Source organism: Mobula hypostoma, chromosome 7 (genome assembly GCF_963921235.1).
Source record: "Mobula hypostoma chromosome 7, sMobHyp1.1, whole genome shotgun sequence".
In the NCBI taxonomy this organism is placed as follows: Eukaryota; Metazoa; Chordata; class Chondrichthyes; order Myliobatiformes; family Myliobatidae; genus Mobula; species Mobula hypostoma.
The window spans coordinates 87,202,372-87,225,917 of NC_086103.1; the positions used below are offsets into that span (position 1 = coordinate 87,202,372).

Here is a 23,546-nt window from a genome sequence, read left to right on the forward strand (position 1 = left end):
TTCACCAGATTGATTCCTGGGATGGCAGGTCTTTCATATGAAGAAAGACTGGATGAACTGGGCTTGTACTCGTTGGAATTTAGAAGATTGAGGGGGGATCTGATTGAAACGTATAAGATCCTAAAGGGATTGGACAGGCTAGATGCGGGAAGATTGTTCCCTATGTTGGGGAGGTCCAGAACGAGGGGTCACAGTTTGAGGATAGAGGGGAAGCCTTTTAGGACCGAGATTAGGAAAAACTTCTTCACACAGAGAGTGGTGAATCTGTGGAATTCTCTGCCACAGCAAACTGTTGAGGCCAGTTCATTAGCTATGTTTAAAAGGAAGTTAGATATGACCCTTGTGGCTACAGGGGTCAGGGGGTGTGGAGGGAAGGCTGGGTTCTGAGTTGGATGATCAGCCATGATCATAATAAATGGTGGTGCAGGCTCGAAGGGCCGAATGGCCTACTCCTGCACCTATTTTCTATGTTTCTATGTTTCTAAAGCCAAAGCCATTTTCAGCTGGACTCAAAACTTATGTGAGACTGAAAAAGCACATCATTGTAAACTCCAATCAACCTATAATTATTTGCTGAACGACAAGGCAAAATCATTTTAATTAAGGGAAATATTGGAATTGGCTGATGTACCCAATTCCTAATAAGTGATTTAGGTAACCTCAACTTCAATCAGCACACTTAATTAAAAGAGTACATTTTGATAAAATGAGTAGCCCTCTGTATTTTTGCCCTTATTCAGACCGGAAGTGATTGCCATCTAAATAGCAACTGCCACTAATTAAAAATAGGAGCTCATTGTGAGGGAAAATGCAAGACTAATTTTGTCTCCCAACATTCCGTGAGGTAAAATCTTCCAGATCTCCATAAAGCTGAGCAACAAATATGCCAGGAACAACAGTGATTCAGACTAGCTTTGCAAACAGATCCCGTATGTCTGCAAAACCTTTTTTAGAATCAGAGAAGGCAGATGCTGGAACCGGGACCAAAAATCAAACTGCTGGAGGAATTGAGGGTTGAACATCTGTTGGGGGGAGAAAAGAGTGGTCAATACTTGTCTCAAGCCATGTATAAGGTCTGGACTCACTTCTTTTATTTATTCATGGTCCACATCTGAAAGGGTCAGTACAGTAGAGCTGCTGTCTTACATCTCCAGTAACCCAAGTTCAATCCAACTCTGTGGAATTCATACATTCTACTTGTGACCCTATAGTTTTACCCTGAAGGTTGAGGGGGAATTGATGTGAATACAGGGAGAATAAAATGGGATGAGTCTAAATGGATGATTTTCTGGTTAAAGACTCTTAGTCAGATCTGCTTCTAGCCATGATTATCAGGGCCCATGTGCTCTAACCAACTCTCCACATAGGACACTTTTGAATGCCTTCTGAAAATCAACGTATAACACTTCCACTGGTTTACTTCATATTCTAGTCCATGGGCAACATATTTAAAGAACTCTGATAAATTAGTTAACTTACTTTACTTTCACAAATCCATGCTTACATTATGTGGCTTTATGTTGGAGGCGCAGCATCGGTGCAAAAAGACTAAATAAACTATCAAAAAGTCTGGATCTGTCCTTGGCTACAACCTGAACTCTTTTGAGTTAATAGTGGAAAGGAGGTCACTAATCAAACTGTTATCCATTACCGACAATTTGGCACATCCTCTCCATTACCAACTGAATAAGCAGTCAAACACCCTTTTGAGCAGACTCATTGAACTCTGCTGTCACAAGGATTGTAACAGCAAATCTTTCTTTCCAAATGTAATTCATCTCTGTGCGACAGGAGAACACATATCATAGCACAATAGTCTCTGTTTTATTATTTCATACATTATTTCCCATTAGTGAATTATTATGTATATTATTATTCTGTACTTTATTATTAGTTAAGTCTGCACACTGGTAAGTGTGTTTTTAAATGTTGCTGCTGTACGAGAGAATTCCTCATTCAGGATCAATAAAGTATTTATTATCTCATTCAGTCTTTTTGTCTTTTCAGGCTGATTTTCATTTATGGAATCCAGCATAAATCCAGCAATAATGTTAGGCTAAAACATTCCAAAGTTGTTTCATGCTACCACTGGCAACCTTGACTTAAGCTCCTCAGACCACAATGTCTTGAATTCCAACCTTGATGTATCTCCTTTAATATACTTGAAACCTAAATATTTTAACAAAACTGGCAGTTATTTGCCTAAGTATCTAGTTAATTGTGTTGGTTTTTGTCTTATCCTACTCCTGCAGAGCATCTGAAAACAGTTGATGAAAATAAGGATGCAATACAAATTTTACTTAATTTGTGATCCAGTTACAGCAGTGGGATACTTTAGACAAGTTAATGATTTCACAAATTTATTTCCAAGGTTGCTTACCAGCAGCACCTGTTCCAGGGTATTCAATCCTTGTTGGTTTACTACTTCTTGCTATCCATCTACCCTTTGTGAAATAACCTGAGATATTAAAAAAAAAGCACATATATTTTCTTCTACTAGCTTGATCTTAAACTTTGAACTGATTGCAAGAAGGTTGTGTCAATACACTTTAAAATTTAACGAAGAGAAACTAATACATTAGAACGGATCTGAGGAAAGGCCTCACCCTGCAAGGTTAACCTTCCTCCTCTGTGCACATAATGCTGCCATCCTAAATTTATCCAGATTTTATTTCAGGTATCTGGTATCTAACGTTTTTCGAAGTTTAATAAATCTGTCACATCACAACAGGTAGGCCGCAGCCACGAAAAGTCATGTTGACGAGAATACAAGTAAGAGAAAATTTGCAGATGCTGGAAATCCAAGCAAGACGCACAAAATGCTGGAGGAACTCAGCAGGCCAGGCAGCATCTATGGAAAAGATGTCCTGCTAAATGGTCTTAGCCCGAAACGTCGACCGCACTCTTCCACAGACGCTGAATGGCCTGCTGAGTTCCTCCAGCATTGTGCGTGTGTTGTTCTGTGACGAGAATACATCTTGGTACGTGGTCTGTCTAGATAGCTATCTCTCTTCCATGGCCTGGTCCACACCCGACAGGGCACCACGAAACCTTCCATGACTGGTGGCCATCACGAGACTCAGTACACGACAGATGATGCCTTGAATCTACGAGCTACCTTTGCGCGGCTCCGAGTGAACTGTAACCAGGGAGAGTTATTTATTTTGTTTGATGATAACCTCGCAGTCTCCTCAGAAAGGCATTCCCACAGCAGCGGAACGAATGAAGGGGGAGGGCAAGGCAGAGCACCTTGGAAGCTGCAAACATCACTTCCTACGTCGCACTTCAACCAAACGCGATATCCGACAGACTCTCCGATGTCATCCGAGTGGCAAGCAGCTGGGCTTATCAGCTGCGGGCCCGGCAGCCCAGCAGCGAATGGAGTTTCGGTGACTGGGCGGGAGACTTCAGCAGGGTACGTTGCGAGAAGCGGTCGGTGGTAGCGGAAGGTTTTTCTGTCCTCCCCTCCCCCCATAGCTCTTCATGATGGCCGACGTGGGGTTGTTGATGCAGGATGGCTTGTTACACCCGAGCCAGGCGCAGGCGGATGGAGCTGGCGATCAACCTAAACCCAACAGCGATACCTCCAACCAGGCTCGGTACGTGGATATGAGTAGGTTTGGGACCCTGAGGTTAAATCACGCCATTTGCCCCAAACCTTCCCCTCCCCCCTTCCCCGGAGAGGGCGATCTGACTGAGCCGGGCCTTGGGCCGCCAACCTGTACACCAGCCGGAGAGAGGTGTGAAGTCTGTTCTCCCACACTCTGGAAGAAAGGAACCGGCACCTCTTCCGTCCAGGCTCAGTAGTCATTCAAATCTTCGTAAAGGGAATTAAACCGCTGGGAACTCTGCTAACTTTGCAAGGAGCGCATGTATAAACTTCACACGAGTAGCGTCTGAGGCATGGTACAGCCACGGTTAATTAATCACATCGCACGTACTTTGCTCATACTGATTTTTCTTTAAAAAATTCAAAACCAATTCATTTGCAGGAATTTTGTCTTTAAGTTGCTTTCCTGAAATCATGGAGTTTGATACATGACCTTCTTGGAACTTGCCAATCGACCATTGCTTGTAAATGTTGGCTATTTGATTAGACTGCTGTGACATCTTCTCGTTCCTGTCTTTCTGTGTAGTTATTTGTTAGGGTAAAGGATACCAGGATAAAATCCTGTAAGCCAAGGGTTATTAATCTTTTTTATGCTGTGGACCTCTTTGGCAGTCCAGTGAAGCCACGGACCTATTCTCAGAATATATTTATCAAATATGTAGGATTTAAATATATAAAATCAAATACATAGGATTACAGAAGAAACCAATTACAGAAGAAATACTGTTATCAAAATAGTTTAAAATTTGTGATATAGTAATATTTGTGCTTTATTAATACATTCAACAATAACACTATGCATTTAAAGTATAGATAAGTTAAAATTAAATTTATTTTTAAAGGCATATCAGTGTAAAGGCTGTTGTTGCTTAGCTTGAATAAGAGCATTAGATATGGGTGGTCTTTGATAAAACAACACATGTTGGACGTCCAGTTGATTTCAGTATTTAGGATTATAGTTCCAAGTACAGTATTGAAAATCCAGATTTGCAAAAATGTGTTGTTGTAAATGGAATTACAGCTTCCATAACTTGATTTACAAGGTAGGAATAGGCTTCTCTCTAGGAACGCCAGAATTCTCCAAAATCCCCTGCTCTTCACTACCACAGATATATTTATTAATTTGCACTTTTTATGATACTTAAATGGAAATCTTTACATCTGTGAATTATCTCAAATTGTTTAATATCTAATTAATTTGTGAGCAAAATATCAGTAACAGTAAATGACTGGTAATTGTTTTAGTGATGGTTTTATTGGGGAATTCAGTTAACTCCCATCCTTTGCTTTGAAATGTTATGCAGTCCCTTATGTTTCTTTGACATTTATGTCTCAGTTGAGATTATTTCTTCACATGCTAGTACTGAAACTTTTGTGAATGAGTTTCAAAGTTTAAAAAAATTAAACAGAAATAACTTCTGAAGTTAAAAATTTTGGTGTACAGTATTAACAAATATACAGGCAGAAATCAGGAAGGTCACAGAATTGACTATTTTGGCTGATCTCCAGTGTGATAGGTCTGTGCGTACTGTGATGGAAATTGGGGAGGTCCTGATATCTGATGTTTCTGATTGCTGTTCATCAATGTTAAGAATGCTAAGAGTGGTCCTGATCAAGTATTTTGCTAGCTGTTGGGGCAGAAGCAACAATGCCACTGGGCTGATGCTGCCCTTGGAATATTCTGCCAGTCAGTGTATTAAGTGCTTTAATGCCAAGAACTGACAATCCTTGCAGAAATATTGAAATGACCAAGACTTCTTGAAGGTTGGCTGATATTGACTGCCCTGTTTTTGCATAAAATTACATTTGCATCTTGTTAAGATGTTGATTTCAAAGCCTGCTTGGATTACATTGCCTCATGCCTTGTGAATCAGTTCACTGGATGTTCATTGGAGTTTTTCCCTGTGAACTCTGTCCTGCTGAAGGGTCTCGGCCCAAAATGTCAACTGTACTCTTCTTCCATAGATGCTGCCTGGCCTGCTGAGTTCCTCCAACATTTTGTGTGTGGAATTCTTCCCTGTTTGTTTTTCTCGTTTATATTCTTCTGTATTATATGAAAACCTTGAAAATGATGCATTGAGCCGTTGCTGCTTTCAAGGAGGCTAAGGACAGTCAGGCGATACATTGTTTGAGAGCCTCTGAGATATTTCTCCTTGAGCATTGAGCAGAATGTTGCATATATGAGTATTGATAAATACATTCCACTGCACAGTTTCGACAAGTACGTGAGCTCCACATGTTGGAATGGATACTGACAAAAGGGAATTAGTGCAAGTGCTAAAGTAAAATAATGATTGACTCTACACAAACACAAGAGATTCTGCAGATGCTGAAAATCTTGAGCAATATGTACAAAATGCTGGAGGAACTCAGCAAGCCATTCCCTATTTTTCCATTCCCTGTTTTGGCACCTCTTCCGTCTTGCACTTTCCCTTCTCTTCATCTGCCCATCACCTCCCACCTTCTTCCTTTTCTTCCATGATTCATTTGGCTCACTCTTCCCTCTTTTTCAGATTCCTTCTTCAACCCTTTATCTCTCTCATCTCTCTAGTCCTAGCTTCTTAATTCATCCTCTCACCCACCTTCCCCCCTCAATTGGTTTCACCAACTGACTGTACTCCTTCCCAATCCCCCAACCCCAACACCTTATTTTGACTTTTGCCCCATTCATTTCCAGTCCTGATGTGGGGTCTTGGCCTGAAAGGTTGACTGTTTATTCCAGTTCATAGATGATGCCTAACTTGCCAAGTTCCTCCAGCATTTTGGTTGGTTTGAGTCAACAGTATGTTCCCAGTTGGTGCTATGTTGACAGGTAATAGTTCAGTATCTGAGTTAGGAGACTCGTATTATTTGGAGAGTAATGCATTGTAAAAGTATATGGAAGAACATATCTTGATATATTAATCTCCAGATAATGTGGCAGGTAATTGGTTTGAATTAAAAGGTAATCTTTTTGTGTCGTGAGATTTGTTTTCCTAATCTAAAATCCCAAAAGTTTTAATGTGATATGTAGTTGAATATTTTATTGTAATGTTCAAATGTCCAGTGTTCTTGAATTTGAATTGATTTGCTTTGTGTAAAATTTTCAATAGATTGTGTGCAGAATTTCTCATCCACACCCCAAGCTTATCCCTGCAAAAAAATGTAGGTAATTCAAAGTATAAATTTGTTTACAAGCTGACGTTAATTTCAAAAAATGAATTATTGAATTTTTGGTCTTTGCATTCTTGATTTTGAAAAGTGGGAAATTTGAAATCCTGAAGAAAATTGTTGCAACTGAAACGGGGATATACCTAAGTCAGTATTTGTATTTTTGTTTGTTGTTTCTCCTTTCCCTTGTAGACTGCTGAAAGTTTCCATGTCCCGGCCCCCTTCACCATCTTTGTTGTCATACCGTTGAATCTGGTGCATGAGATTTATTTGTTCCCATTATATTGAGTTTGCATGGGAAACAAATGTTTATGTTTTTAGTGTGATTAGTTTTGTTCCATGCAATTGTAAAGGTTACAATGGAAATGGGTCAAATGTAGTTGTCACTTTCTTTGTGTTAAAGTTACTGAGGGATTTTAAAATAACATTCTGATGTTCGTTTCTTAAGTTCTGTTGTGCATCGAAAAGTGATATTTGTTTCTTCTGATTTAGGTTCATGTGATGTTTCTGGAATTAATTCTGTTCATAGTACCCATCAAAGTAAAAGAATAGCAAATATGTTTCTCTGTACAGTAAAACTTTCTAAAAATTACAATGAATGTATGTTTTGAAGGCAAAAGAACGCATGTTTGCTACGTGGTTCCAAGGTTCCAGCTTTGAAACTCAGTTCTGCTCAGTGAGTTCTGAGGGATATCTAACTGCTTGCTTTTGTACAAATTATCCAAGTTGTTATTAACCATGATATGTCCACTAGATATTGGTCATTGGTTAAAGAGCAGATGAGAACAGTGGTTTCCGACCTTAGGTCCGTGGACCGCTCAGTTAATGGTAGGGGTCCATAGCATAAAAAATATTGGGAACCCCTGGATTGGAAGGTAACTATTACTGCAGAGACATAGAAATTTGATATCAAGCTATTGGTGGATGGCTTATGCCGATCAGTCAAATGCAGAAAAAGAACACAAAATGTGGAAATGGAAATGATTGATTTAAAGATGATACTCCAGTAGTCTCATCTATTTGTGTTTTATCTTTCCCGTTAGGATGGCGCATCAGCAGGCATTACGATTTCGTGGCCCTGCTCCTCCAACAAACGCAATGCTGCGGGGACCACCACCACTTCATGTGCGTCCACCTCCTCCACCATTTGCCATGATGAGAGGACCACCACCACGTCCTCCATTTGGGCGACCACCATTTGATCCCAGTATGCCACCAATTCCACCGCCCCCAGGAGGAATGCCACCTCCCATGGCTCCACCACATATGCAGGTAGGTATAAAAGGTAGAAGTAATTGGAAGCATTTTTATCCACTCTCCTGTGGTCATTTATATTTTAACTTATTTGATATCTTAACTTATTTTATTTGAACTTCTGATCTTGTAGATCATGTTTATAGACATCAAGGGCGTTTTGTTTTAAGTCAGTGATTTGACATTTTTGGAAATGTCTGTCCAGTTGAGTAAATTGCAGTTAATCTGTACTAGCATATCTAGGTCAAGGTAACATCAGCTAAGGCTCTGATTTCTAATTTTGGTAGTGATGGTTTGGAGTGGAAGGAGTCAGGTTGGGCTGGGTAAGTGAGAGGTAAAATGGTGACCCCCAAAGTTATACATTGGCTTAAGTTACTAATTTGAAATGGAGAACAATGGAATTGCCTTTATAAAAAGCAAGTGATCTTCCTGAGTGATCAGCTAGTATACTGTTTTTATCATGGCATGGACTTTATAGATGTTTTTGGTCTGTTTCTATAATTTGTGTGCATTGTATGCATTTAGTATCATGTAGTTTGAATTGCTTGCCTGCCTGCTTTCAAAAGTTCCATATCTGTGGAGGAGATGGGAATAGGAGATTTTAGGATTGGATTTCATTGAAGTACAAGCCTAGTTAAGTTTGTCCCAGAATGTGTCAAGTTGTTTGATTGTCAATGAAGTTACAATTTCAAGTTAGTGGAGAGAAAAGTAATGACAGAAGTAATTGGAGAGAAAAACAATGACAGAACTAATTAAGTGCTCAAGCTAGTTTTTGCCTGTCATTGTTTGACTATTAGATATCACATCTCAGTCCATGTGTGAGTATTTTCCACTTCTTCATGTGCACATATTCATTAAATTATTTACTGTCCAAGCTATTTCCCCTTTTATACCTGTCAACACACTTGTTTAACTGAAGTATTGCCAAACAAAAGAATACTGGTGCACAGATGTCCTTTTCCAGAAATGGTTGAATTGTTATGAAAGACAATTGGACTTTTCATGCCAGAGCTTCAAGGATCAGTGTGAAATGTACTTCTAATTTTTCCAATTTGTTAAATTATGAACACTGAATCTTCAATGTTGATATCTTTAGAATTTTGGAACACCCATGTTGAATGGTTATTTTGGAAAACTCTTTAGTATATCTGGTTGATCATGTGAGTCAAGGTACCTTTTACATTAATTTCCCATCCCACACCAATTGGGAATTTTGATCTGTATTTTTGGCCACCTGGTGTGGCTTAAAGTAAGCTTGAGAAACCCATGTCATGAATGGTCATCCATTCTCTTCCAAAAACACCTTTAAATGGAACAATTTCACATCGACTATTCTGGCCTTCAGTTTTATTTTTCTCTTCTGCTAATTTCAGATTTCATTCAATCAGAGAACATAGAAACGTGTCCCTTGTCCCTCCATATCCATGCTAATAATCAGGTATCCATCTCCACTAATCCTGCTGGGTCTTGGAGATTCAGATGCTCATCCAGATACTTAAATATTTTGCAAGTTCCTGCCTCTGCCACCTTCTCAGTCAGTGCATTCTTCTGGATGGACAGATCCACTCTAACCCTCTTACTCCTCAACTTTAAATCTCTGCTGCCTTGTCTTAGATGTCCATTATGGGGAAGAGTTTCACACTTATCCACTATGCTGCACATAATCTTGTCTACTGTTTGTATACTTTTCTTCTATTTTTGGTTTAATAACTCTGTCCATTTTTTTGTTTGTTATTTATGAGCCGTTATCACTCTCATTGAGTCTGCATCCCTGAATATGTTTTTACTGGGGTACATTGAAAAGCTTGTCTTGCATACTACTCACACAGATCAAATCATCACAAATCGTAGAAGGTGAAACAATAACAGAATGCAGAGTATTGTAGCAACTAAAGAGAGTGCCGTGCAGGTAAGCATTAAGGTGCAAGATCATAACGAGGTAGATTATCATGTCAAGACTCTAGTTCCCTAGTATGTTAAAATATTCAATAGTCATAAGATAACAGCAAGATCAAAACTGTTCTTGAGCCTCATGGTACAAGCAGTCAGGCATTTGTATCTTCTGCCATAGTTAAAAGGAGCGAAGAGCAAATGGATGGGGAGGGTGGGGTCTTTGGTAATACTGGCTGCTTTATTGAGGCAACAAGAAATACAGACAATCCATGGAGAGAGAGTAAGCTGGTTTCTGTGATGTGCGGAGCTGTATTGACAACTCTTTGCAGTTTCTTGTGGTCACCAGCAGAGTAATTGTCATTTCAAGTTGTGAAGTAGCCGGCTGGGTACTCTTTATGGTGTTTCAATTTATCTCCTTGTACTCCGGCTCATCATTACTTGAGATGTTGCCTACTGCAGTGGTATCATCTGCAGACTTGGATTTCAGACAGAAAATACTGTAACTCCATCTACAGAATCTGACCACACAGTGATAAGTGAACAGCGAGAAAAGTAAGTGGCTGAGGATGCAACCTGTGAGCACTAGTGTTTGGAATAATCAGTGCAGAGGTGTTGCTGCATACCCTTACTGACTGTGGTTTGTTGGTTAGGAAATTGATGGTCCAGTTGCAGAGGAAGGTGTTGACTCCCAGCATCTGGAGTTTGAAGAAATCTGCTTGGAATTATACTATTGAAGGCAGAGTTGTAGTTAATAAGCAATTATCTGCGCCTTTATGTGTCTGTATGTGTCTTTATTAAGAGATTGTGGGATGAGTGTCATGTCAGGTAAATGCCATCCGCTGTAGACTTGTTTTAGCGGTAGACAAATTACAGTGTGTCAAAATTGTCTAGAAGGCTGGAGTTAATTCATACCATGACTAGCCCCTCATAGCACTTTATGATGGTGTTTGCCAGAGCCACTAGACAGTAGTTGTTACCTTGTTTTTTCAAAGTACTGTGGTCATAATGGCCTCCTTAAAGCAGTGGGACCACAGATTCAAGATTGTTTAATGTCATTTTCAGTACACAGTGTAAAGGAGAACAAAATAATTATTGCTCCAGATCTGATGCGGCACAAAAAATACACCTAAGGTAAAGAACACAATAATACAATAAAACCCAGTATGTATCCATACATACATAGCTTATAAGACAGGAAATAATAAAGCAGTGGTGGTGGAGGTGTGGGTTAGTGTGTGGAGGTGTTGATTAACCTTGCTGCTTGGGGAAAGGAACTTTTTTTGAGTTTGGTCCTGCCGTGGATGCTACGTAGTTTCGTCCCTGTTGGGAATGGGACAAACAGGCCATCAGCAGAGTGGGTGGGATCCTTCATGATGTTACTGGCCCTTTTCTGACATCTTTCTCCATATATGTGTGGTAGGCTGGTGGCAGTGATGCGTTAATAGTTTTGACTACCTATTGTAGAGCCTTCCTGTCCGCTGCGGTGCAGTTTCTGTACTACACAATGACGCAGCATGCCAGGGCACGCTCTGCTGTGCATCTGCAGAATGACGAGAGTATACATGTGCGAAGTCCAGCTTTCTTCAGCTTTCTCAGAAAGTAGATTGTGTGGAATGGTCTGGGACCATGAGAAAATGTGTGTAATGTGCACTCCCAGTAGTCCTAAGCTACTCACAGGTTCCACTGATGTAAAGTGAGGGGGGTAGGGGTTGGGTATGAGATGTGTGAGTTCTTCTGAAGTCAATAACCATCTTCGTTGTCTTATTGACATTGAGGACGTTGTCTTATTGACAAATAAGACGTTGTCTTATTTGCCTTGCACCAGACCTCAAGATCTTCCACCTCCTGTCTAGCCATCTCATCATTATTGGTGAGCCCCACCACTGTTATGTTATCAGTGAACTTGACAATGTGATTACTTGGGCTTTTGGTCATGCTATCACCTGTGAAAGTGTACAGCAGTGTACAGATAAGAACAGGGAGAGGTTAAAAAAAAGTCTGCAAACACTCTTGCCAGCTGATCTGTTCACTAAGGGTATGGCTGGGGACACCAACTGGACCAGATGGATTCCGCAGGCTCACTCTCTGGAAGACTGATCTTCCAGCTGCAAGGTGATTGTGGGTTCAAGTGCGTTTGAGGATTTCAGGGTGGGTGGTGACATACCAATTGCTTGCTGTACCAAATGATCACAGAATGTATTAAGCTCATCTGGAAGGGATGTGTTGTCAGTGATACTACCTGTTTTTGTTTTTTTAGTCCTGAGTAGCATGTAAGACTGACCACAAATGACAGTTGGTCTGGGGCTGAGTTTTGAACCAATAATTGTTCTTGGCATCTGTTAACTTTATGATGGTCATATCTCAATTTATTGTAAAGATCAGGGTCAGCAGATTTGAATGGTGCAGTCCTGTCTTCACTGAAGGGATCTTCTGGTTCATCCACAGTATCCAGTTTGGGAACACCCAGACTGTGCTCTTTGGTACACAGTCCTCCACATTGTTTTAACAGTATAATGTTTTTTATTGTCAAAACTCCTGGTCTACACTCGTTGTCATTTCTTCTTGGTTTCTTGGACCCTTGACTCTCCTGTGCAACTTCAATCTTAACTTTTCCGGGTTATGATGAACGGTCATTGACCTGAAATGTTTATGGTTTCTTTCCATAGATGCTACAGATCTGCCAAGTGTTTTCTGAATTTTCTATTTTTAGTTCAGTTTTTCAGCATATGCAGTGTTTTGCTTTTAAATTTAAATTTTCATGATGTCAGAAACCAAATGTAGCCCCCTGGCCAGCCTCAGGGTCACTCAGCTTGCTGTCGTCTAGGGAAACAGCCTCGGCCCCACTAAACTGGGTAATTAGTTTGTGTGGATGCTGTGTGATGTACCCCACCCCACCCAAATTACAGACAATACACCAGATACGATTAAATGAATTACAGTTTATAGACATTACTGGATCTATATAATTAATAGAGATAAAATATAAAAGGAAAATAAAAGGAGCCACACTTATCAAAGTTCAATCACTTCATGCACAAACAGTTGGAGCTCGGGACCCTTCTTCACCCTGCGATCCCCTCGGACCACCTCGACCTGCCGCCTGGGACCAACAACTGTGGTCGACCAGACGCTCCACACGAGTCCATCTCCGTCTCCTCTCCTCGCCGAACACCCTGGACCTTGGACTCCTGATCGGGGTCTGACCCTGTTAGCGACTCACAGCACCTTGTCCATCCTCTCCCTCTCCCCCTCCCTCTCTCCCTCTCCCTCTTTCTCTCTCGCCTTCTGCCCAAAAACCCGTGCATCACAATAACTTACAGACACACAGAAAGAATAACATCTATCCCAATTGGTTCGTTCATCCTCTTATCAGTAACATAATCCAAACAAACGGCTAGTGGGAGGATTTTCCCATCAGTTAACATAACAAAGAAGCCATTTCAATTATAACATAACAAAGAGCCATTTTAAGTAGCCTACGCAGTAACATAAAAGAAGAAACCCCTTACACAAATAAACCTTAAACTAACAAGTTTTAACACTTTTATTTAATCTAATAAGGCCAGCAGTGGTTTCCAGTAATAAGTGGAGATGGCTCAAAGGCATTGTTAAGCCAATACCTTTTCTGCATGCTTAGGTGAAAGAAAAAAGGAGCGGGGCACTATTTGATCAGAAAGTTGATTTTGTGCTCAGTTAACTAGGAATAAAACTAACCAGTCATTGACTATCGGAAATTAGGAATATAATTTTCTCTTCTATATAAAACAATTTGCCTCTAATTTACATGCAATGTGAGTACTGATGATGTGTGAACATATTATAGACTCTGTACAGTAAATACAACAAAGACTAACTTTACATTCCATTTTACATGACCACTTCCTGGGAACAAATACAAACGTACAATGTGCTGGAGGAGCTCCGCAGGTCAGGCAGCATCTATGGATGGGAATAAACAGTCGCTGTTTCAGGCAGAGACCCTTCATCAGGTCTGGGAAGGAAGGGGGAAGAAGTCAGAATATGAAGGTTGGGGGGAGGGAGTGCAGGTAGGGGAGGAAGAGGTACGAGATGTATTCCACCATCCTGGGCAGAATATTAGAAAAATAGACCATTTAATCACCAAGCTTGTTCTGTTATTCAGTGTGTTTTGGTGTGATCTGTAAACTATTTCCATGTGTCCACCTTTCTCCTGTATTCCTTATACCCCTGGGTGACATCAATCTACCAGTAGGAAGGTGCGATGTGAATGGTTGCTACATAAATTGCCATTTGTGGAAGAGAATTCTGAATATTTATACCCATCTGGTGTTTGAATACTTTCTTCACTGGATGCCTACTTCTAATTTTCAGATTATGAGTTTAAGGCTAAGACTTGCCAACCAATGAAAATAGTTGTTTTGTACTGGCCCTATTCTTTCCTCTAGATGTTAGAACTTCTGCTCGTTCTCTTAGGCTGACATTCTATGGAGCAGATGCCTGGTCTGTAGCGTTTTCTGTCAGTAATTTATCCCACCTGTCCCATGTTTCATTCTCATAAATTTGCTATTTCCACACACCTCTGGGCTATTATGTCTTTTGGAAGTGAAGCTTCAAGTGTTCATCAGAATATTTCGGATGGGTTCTGGCGAGAGCATGAAACATTAGTTGAATAACTTATTCTCTAGTTTCCCAACTCTTCAGATACAATAGCCAGTGTTCCATTTATTTCGTTTGTTTGGGTAGTTGTCCTTGACATTTAAATTTGTCAGTGTCCAAGGATTTAACATATTTATTTGCTTTTTGCCTTTTTCCATTTTTCACCAATATTTTTTCATCCAAAACTGAACAGAATGTTTTTGATGTTTTCCTTATTGGAATTCAAATGAGAGTTTTCCCATTTATTTCATGATATACTTTTGCATTAGTAAATAGTCAATATACAAAATCATTTTGAATTATTTTCATTGTTTTGTCTGTAAAATATGAATCATATGTGAAAATGTAAAATACAAAAAATGAGCTTTCATCCAAATTAGTCCCTATTTTCCATTTCACCACTTTCGTGGTGAGGCCACACTTAGGTTGGAGGAACAACACCTTGTATTCCATTTGTGTAGCCTCCAACCTGATGGTATAAACATTAATTTCTTAATCTTCTGGTAAAGCCTCCCATCCCCCCCAACTTCACTATTTCCCAAGCCCTTTTCCTCTCTCACCTTATCTCACCATATCTCGTTGCCCGCCCTTCACCTCCCTCTGGTGCTCCTTCCCCCTTTTCCTTTCTTCCATGGCCTTCTGTCTCTTTCACCAATCAACTTCCCAGCTCTTTACTTCATCCCTCCTCCTCCAAGTTTCACCCATCACCTGGTGGTTCTCTCTTCCTTCCCCACACCTTTTTAAATCTACTCAACTTTTTTACTCTAGTCCTGCCGAAGGGTTTCGGCCCAAAATGTTAACTGTACTTTTTTCCAAGAATGCTGCCTGTCCTGCTGAGTTCCTTCAGCATTTTGTGTGTGTTGCTCAGATTTCCAGCATCTGCAGATTTTCTTTTGTTTGTCATCTATTAAGTGATAGTTAGGCCTTTGCTTTATTTTGGAAGCTGCCTTTGTCTGATTGAAACTTTCTAAACGGTTATCGGGTGTAATTTTTATTCAACTGAAAAGAACAGAAAATAATTTTTGTACATAGCTAAATAATTTTGCTCCTTCTGCAGAAGTTGGGACTGTGGATCAGTAAATTCGAAAGGCATATCGGGGAATGATGGAGCGTGTTGTCAGTTAAGTTTCTGTGATATTTGATTAGAAACCATTCAGGCTGAAAATGGAAAATTGAGTGCTTTGCTCTGCTCTTGTGCAGTGTGTGCCTATCAATGTAGCAAAGAAAAAGTATACAAAAATTTCTGTGCTGAGCAGTTTGGAGAAACCTCTTGTCAATGTCCTCACCTGTTTGGTGAATAAATCCTCAACTGGAATATGCAGCTGTTCATATTGGTAGCATAAGACTTACACACATTCATGTAAATGTGGAATTACATTTCAGACTTGGCCTCTGGTCAGGAATATTTACACACAAACCTATTATGCTACAGTTATGTTATTACCATATTATTTAATTTTGTGAATGTGCAAAACTTGTATTTGTGCTGCATCATTCCTATCAATCTAATTGTATTCAACAATCAATCCCTCACCCCCTCACAATGCAGAAATCTACTTGTTCAAATGAAAAGCACTACTATATTATGCATTGAATGTATTCAAAGCTATGTTCATGAGTTTGTGGTTCAATTCAAACTTCATGATGCACAAAAGCTTAATATTCTACTTCTTCATGTTTAAAAAGCGTCTGTAACATTTGTGAGTGTGGGTCTTCTGGCTCCTGTATGGAGTGGTGAGTGCATATGCTGTATGGTGAAGGTCCTCAGCAATGGATGCCACCACCTTGGATGTGGATGCTCATATCATCTCAGTTATTTGACAATGGAGGTATTGAAATGAAACTCAATCTGTGGTTATCAATTTGAGCAAATTGTAGAGAATGTGGCTCAGATTAGATTTTCTTTCTGACGTGAACTGACTTACCCCAGGTAAGATTTCAGGTCATCCCCAGATTACAGCAGGGTTTCCTTACTGGGCCAGAATATTCCTGCAGCCCCATAGTAGCAAGCAATTTCATGCTGCCCAAATGTCATTCGTATCAAAGGCTGCACAAAACAGGTGTTCATAACCTGGGGCAAATCTGTGGTTAAAAGAACACAAATCATGAAACACAAGGCGCCTCTAGACGTGAAGAGCGCAATGCTATAGATTGTCATACAATTTTGCTCGCTGATGTGTGGATGTCTGGATGGGTTTGATAATTCATCTGGCAGTTACCAATTTATTGGACCTTCAAATGGAATGGAATATAAGCTTTTAGTGACAATGGCTTTCTTTTAGATGGAGAATTGAGTTTTAAGGACATCTGCAAGTGATTCTAGCTGTTACTCAAACAAACTTTTGCAAAATAGTTTTTCCACCTGCCATTTTTGAGTTTAAGACCATAAGACAGAGGAGCAGAATGAGGCTATTTGGTGCATTGATTCTGCTCCGCCATGATTTATTATCCCTTCCTTTTAAAAACATAAATGTGAATAAAAGTACAAAATTTGTGGTCCACATCAAACTCCCTACACCCCCAAATGCAGTTCTTGCTGTCCCACGGTGCTGTTGAGAAATGGTCTGCATTACTCCTATGTGAAGAGTGTCATCACATGGTCAGCAAGTTGCGTGCAAAATGGTCAGTGCTCGTTCTGGAATTTCAGAAAAGCATTTGTGACATTTTCAGCCATTCTCTACTTGTTGCCGCAGTGCCTCCAGTGGAATATAGAACTGTACAAAATAGAAGTTTCTGCAACTCATTTGTAGCATTATTAAACTGATTCCTCGTTAATATGTTCTGCAGGGGGATAAATTGTTACTTTTTTTCTGTGTATTAAAAGCAGCATTTCAAACAACTCAGGGAGATGCTAACTGATAATTTGTTCCATCTCTTTTAACTGCAGAATGGTTGTTGAGGTCGTATAGCAGAACAGTGACTTGAAAGTAGTTGCTTAGATGCCAATATTAATGGGGCATCGTAAGGAATTGAAACATGCTAAACTGTCTTAATTTTAATAGTATTCAGAGTCATTCAGCTTTTTCATTTCATTAAAGCTTAGCATATTTACACAACAATGCTGGAGCTTTGCTCCACAACACATGTGAAGCCTATTCTTATGATCACATCTCCTCATTGACAATCAACATTGGCGCACCTCAAGGATGTGTGTTTAGCCCACTGCTCTACTCTCTCTACACCCATGACCATGTGGCTAGGTGCAGCTCAAATGCCATCTATAAATTTGCCGATGACACAACTGTTGTTGGCAGAATTTCAGATGGTGGTGAGGTGGTGTACAGAGGCGAGATAAATCAGCTGATTGAATGGTGATACAACAACAAACATGCATGATGTCAGTAAGACCAAGAAATTGATTGTGGACTTCAGGAAGGGGAAGTCGAGGGATCAGCAGTGGAAAGGGTGAGCAGTTTCAAATTCCTGGGTATCGACATCTTTGAAGATCTATCCTGGGCCCAACATAATTGATGCATTAAAGAAGAAGGCACAACTGCAGCTATATTTCATTAGGACAGCGGTCCCCAACCACCGGGCCACAAAGCATGTGCTATCGGGCCGCGAGGAGACGATATGAGTCAGCTGCACCTTCCCTCATTCCCTGTCACGCACTGTCGAAAGTTGAACATGGGGTTGCCAACTGTCCCATATTTGCTGGGACATCCCGTATATTGGCCTAAATTAGTTTGTCCCATACGGGACTGCCCTTGTCCCGTATTTCCCCCACTAGGGTAGAGCGTTCCTATGAAACCTTTCGTGCCGAAATGGCGTAAAGTGAAGAAGCAATTACCATTAATTTATATGGGAAAAATTTTTGAGGGCACCCAGACCCAAAAAATAACCTACCAAATCTTACCAAATAACACATAAAACCTAAAATAACTCTAACATCTAGTAAAAGCAGGAATGATATGATAAATACACAGCCTATATAAAGTAGAAATAATGTATGTACAGTGTAGTCGAGAAGATTAAGCCAAAACTGATTTGGGGGGGGGGGGCGGGGGCGGGGGATCGGCACATAAATGCATGCGCAGACAGGTGCCAGCGCAAGGCTTCATGGTCATGGTAGTCTTTCTCAGGGTAAACATAAGTGTCCCGTCAACACAAAAAACGCTGCTGAACGCAGCAGGCCAGGCAGCATCTATAGGAAGATGTACAGTTGACGTTTCGGGCCGGGACCATTCGTCAGGATTTGACTGCTCCTTTTCTCCCTTATTTGGGAGTGAGAAAGTTGGCAACTCTAACTGTAAAAGAAATGTTGAGGTGAATTTAACCCTACTTGAACACCCCCCCCCCACCCCCCCCCCCCCGCCGGTTGGCCGGTCCACAAGAATATTGTCAATATTAAACCCGTCCGTGGTGCTAAAAGGGTTGGGGACCCCTGCATTAGGAGTTTGAGGAGACTTGGTATGTCACTGAAGACTCTTGCAAGTTTTTACAGATGTACCATAGAGAGCTTTCTAACTGGTTTCATCACTGGTATTAAGGGACCACTGCACAGGATCAGAAAGAACTGCAGAAAGTTACAAACTCAGTCAGCTCCATCATGGGCACTATCCTCCCCAGCATCAAGGATGTCTTAAGAAGGCGATGCCTCAAAAAGGCAGCATCCATCATTAAGGACCTCCATTACCCAGGACATGTCTTCTTCTCTTTGTTGCCATCAGGGAAGTACAGGAACCTGAAGACATTGTAGCAGCTTCTTCCCCTCTGCCATCAGATTTCTGAATAGACAATGAACCCATGAACACAACCTCACTTTTTTCTTTTTTTGCTCTTTTTGCACTAATTTACTTTTAAAAAATGTATCTTATTGTAATTTATGTATTGCAATGTACTGCTGCCATAAAACAACAAATTTCACAACATATTAAACCTGAATCTGAAGATCTTTGATAATTTCGAGTAAAGAAAGCAACATTTGAGCAGTTGTATGAAGCAATGCTATGGTGATACTGTCAATGAAAAAGTGAAGGTTATTGTGAACTGGCAAATATTTTTAGTTACTTTGAGATGGACAATAAATTTTCGGGCTTCATCTCAATGGCTAACTTGATTTGAAAAATGTGAAGACACTCAAGATCAGCCTTCAAGGGGAGAAGTTAGTGTGGGCAAGTCAAATGCTGATAGCTTCAGGTCAGTGTTCATTGAGAAATAGAGCTGCAGCTTAACACATTTACAGTGCTATTGAAACGAGACGTTAATAGAAGTGCTTATTTAAAAAAAATGGCATTGGAGACTGATCATCATGCTCTTGGACAGAAGAGCCGTGAAGGGAGCTTAACATGTCCTCTACAAATGGCTCACAAAGTTTTGTGTAATCTGTAATTAGCAAAGCAAGAAAAATATGCCATATAAAGGAATTGAAACCTTGTTCTTTAGCTGGAAATTAGCATGGACTATAGTATTTCTAATATCCTGTACCTGTGAAAGATTTGCCATAACTTGTGAAAAATGCCTTTTCCTGTTCTTAAGTCATTTCGCAAGAGAAGATGTTGAAGCATGTAAGACAACAGCCTGGATGAGTTAAGTGTTGAAGAAGTCTGTGAATATGTCAGTGAGTTGGTGTGTACTTGGCTGGGGATGTCATCTGGTCTGTTGGCCTTACAGGGGTTGACTTTGCAGAGCCCTTCTCGCGTCTGCTGCTGTTATAGGCAGTGGCTGCTCACTTGGAAGGGGTGGGGGGTGGCTTTCGTGGCTGGCATTGTGTTGCATTCCTTGTGTGTATACGTTGTGTAGAGCAATGGGGAGGGAGGCATCAGTGGTACAGTCGACACACTTTTTCTTTGTGTAGTCAGTCCTTTGAAGATAAATCTATGATCCAAAAGCAAATACTTTGTACAAGACCCTGCATCTACCCCAGGCACAGCTTGTGAATCTTGTAGTCCTATGTGTTCAGATTTGCTGAGTCATTATGCTTGTGCTGAGCCAACCAAATTGACCTGCTGAAAATGCCATGTATGCCTTGGTCTGTGATGGTTGGCTGAGTAAAAATCACTTAAATCTATATAATGTTTAATGTTGTGAAAACACCATAGGTGCTTGACAGTAGTGTTATGCGACAAGCATTGTCACCGAACCACGTTAGGCATTATTTGGGTAGCTGAAAGTCTGGAGCACTTAAGGGAGTCTAGTGATGTCGGAGGTGACATTCAGAGAGGGAATTCTGTGGCTTCGACCTGCAGCTGCTCAAGGTACATACAGCTTTTGACAGAGTGACTTGTTTATTTCACCAACCAGAGTTTGAGAACATCACATTACAATCTAAGGTGCTCTTTTCCTTCAATGCATAGAAAAAGATATTCTCTTATTTGTTGAATATTTGAGACTTTAAGAATGAAACGTTTACTGATTTGTCTTCAATTTTATTTCTAGTGTCACCCGCTAACTCTGACCCCCTCTCCGCAACCCCCCCCCATACAAACTCTTCACTGTGCAGCCATTTATGTGTGGGCAAAATAAAATGAAGTACACCAATAGTTCACTTACCTTGCACAATCTGGCCATGAGCATTATGTGATAACGCTATTCATCATTCTTCAGTAATGAAGTTCCATAGCAGAGCTAACCAGCAGATGGTGGTATCTCCCCACAGTGAGCTGACTAAGTAATCCTTCCTCTTCATTCCCTCCTTTGGATACTCTTGTAAAAAGTAACAATGTATCCACCCACTGTGACAACTGGCAAACAGTTTTGAGAGCATGTCCCCAAATTGACGATAATCTTAAAGAAAATATCTCTTGTGCTATGATAATTTTGAGCAGAGATGATCATTGATATAATGAATTAGTAATGATAATTATGGATTTTTTTTTCAGGAAAAAGGATGAGTTTTGCTTATTTATGTGTTCCGGTTTAAGATTGCATTGGTGAAGCTCAGTGAAGACCTGCTGGCAGAAAGAACTATTAACTACTTTACTAATCACACCTTTTCTCAAAGGATTACTGTGATCAATAGTCTGTAACTTCCCTTTTGGAGTTGAGCTATCGAACTGCCTGTACAACCTGGCAGTTTTGCAGTGTGAACTGAAGTCTTGAAAGTGCAGGATGGTTGCAGCTAGGTATGTATGGGCCGAATCGGGGCCTGGGCCTGAGAGTGAGGAACAACCCACTGTCTGGCCAATTTAAGTGCCAAGCCAGATTGAAAAGGTCAGGGTGTTGAGCCAGAGGTGAGGGACTGGGTGTTGTTGGGTTTGCTGCTCTGTGAGGTTTGCTTGTCTCTGCACTGAACTAAGGCTGTAGCAGCAGTATACTGCAAAATGTAGCAACAATAATAATAATAACTATAATCTACAATAACAAGTTTATATTTTTTTTAAAAAGTTGTGTAAAAAGGGAGGGGAAAATACTGAGGTAAAATTCATGGATTTGTTGTTCATTCAGAAATGTGATGGTGGAAGGGGCAAAAGCTGTTCCTGGAAAGTTGAGTGTGCCTTCAGGCATCACCTTGATGGTAGCAGTGAGAAGACGGCTTGGAGACCCTTAATGATGGATGCAGACTTCTTGAGGCATCACCCTTTGAAAGTGTTGCTGAGTTTTGGGAAGGTTGTGCCCATGATGGAGCTGGCTGAGTTTACAACTTTCTGCAGCTTTTTTTTTTCAATCCTGTGCCGTGGCCCTTTCATACCAGATGGTGAGGCAACCAGTAAGAGTGCTCTCCATGGTACATCTGTAAAAGTTTACAAGTGTCTTTGGTGATAATCCAAGTCTCTTCAAATTCTCAATGAAATATAGCCACTGTCGCACCACCTTTGCAATTGCATCAAATTTTGGGCCCAGAATAGATCTTCAAAAGATGTTGACACCCAGAAACTTGGAACTGCTTGCCCTTTCCACTGCTGATCTCTTGATGACGACTTATGTGTGTTCTCTTGACTTCCCCTTCCTGAGTTCCACAGTCAATTTCTCGGTCTTACTGACATTCAGTGTAAGTTTAATGCTATGACACAACTCAACCAGCTAATCTGTGTCACTCCCATATGCCTCCTCATCACTGTCTGAAATTCTGCCAACAATAGATGTGTAGTTGCCATTTTTATTGCTTAGATCTATTTATTACATCTCTTTATTGCTAAGCATCCACCTAGTTGGGCATAATTGAACATAGCATAACTTCATGAAGGCACAAGTTGTTTCCTTAGCAAAATGTAGTTGTCCAAAAGTTTGCTGCTGTTAAAAAGATATTGGAGAGATGAGGTATGTTCTAGTTTGTTAACTAAAGGACTGAAGGCTCTGTTAATGATACACTAAGAACGTAACTGCAGTACAGTATGTTTCAAGTTTTTTAATAATTGTAGGAATTTGCTCATTTTCACACCTTTTTATTTTCTGAAATTTTCAACACAGAATTTGTTTAAATAGTTTGTAGATCCAATCATTTTTAGCCCTTTCTGTATTTGCAGCGTGCACATGGATTGTATCTTCAACAAACACATCGATTGAATCTTTGTCCTCGTGTGGTCCTTATTTGGAACTTACCTCAGGTCCTGATTCATGTCTTTTATTTTTTTTCTCAAGAGACCACCTTTCATACCTCCTCCTATGGCCAGCATGCCCCCACCACCAGGAATGATATTTCCACCGGGGATGCCTCCAGTTTCTGCTCCAACAGCTCCTGGGTTGCCAAACAATGAAGAGATTTGGGTAGAAAACAAAACCCCAGAAGGAAAGGTAAGATTTGGAAGAATTCTAGCTTCGTTACATATAATTGAATTATTTGGAAGTAATGGAATATGATAGTTATCATTTTGAAATGATAAGTCATACCTCTTTGCATCTGTTCCCTAGAGATAGAAAAGGATTAAACATTAAGATTTAATTGCTTCTGCCTGTCTTCCTAACAGTATGCTCTGGAGTGATAGCTGGTATGCAGGACAGTAATGCTGGTCTTCAAATGGGGGAAACTCAGTACTGTTACTACTCACCCTAGGAGTGGGCATCCTGTAAGGATCACACCAGGAGCACGATATGCAATGCTGAAAGAGGTTTAAAAGAACCCAAG

The 23,546-nt window shown here is 40.4% G+C and overlaps 1 protein-coding gene across 4 annotated transcripts in view; it reads left to right on the top strand.

Annotated features, from left to right (window-relative positions):
- The first annotated feature begins 3,434 nt into the window (after nt 1-3,434).
- Nucleotides 3,435-23,546, top strand: part of LOC134349420 (transcription elongation regulator 1-like) — a 95,210-nt gene continuing 75,098 nt past the window's right edge. For 3 of the 4 annotated variants that reach the window (XM_063053694.1, XM_063053695.1, XM_063053696.1), the window contains exons 1-3: nt 3,436-3,599; nt 7,804-8,032; nt 23,063-23,215. In XM_063053694.1, the coding sequence (XP_062909764.1) occupies nt 3,484-3,599; nt 7,804-8,032; nt 23,063-23,215 (498 nt within the window). In that variant the 5' untranslated portion in view covers nt 3,436-3,483. Of the gene's footprint in view, nt 3,600-7,803; nt 8,033-23,062; nt 23,216-23,546 lie in introns of all 4 variants that reach the window. The other variant, XM_063053697.1, reaches the window with a different exon arrangement.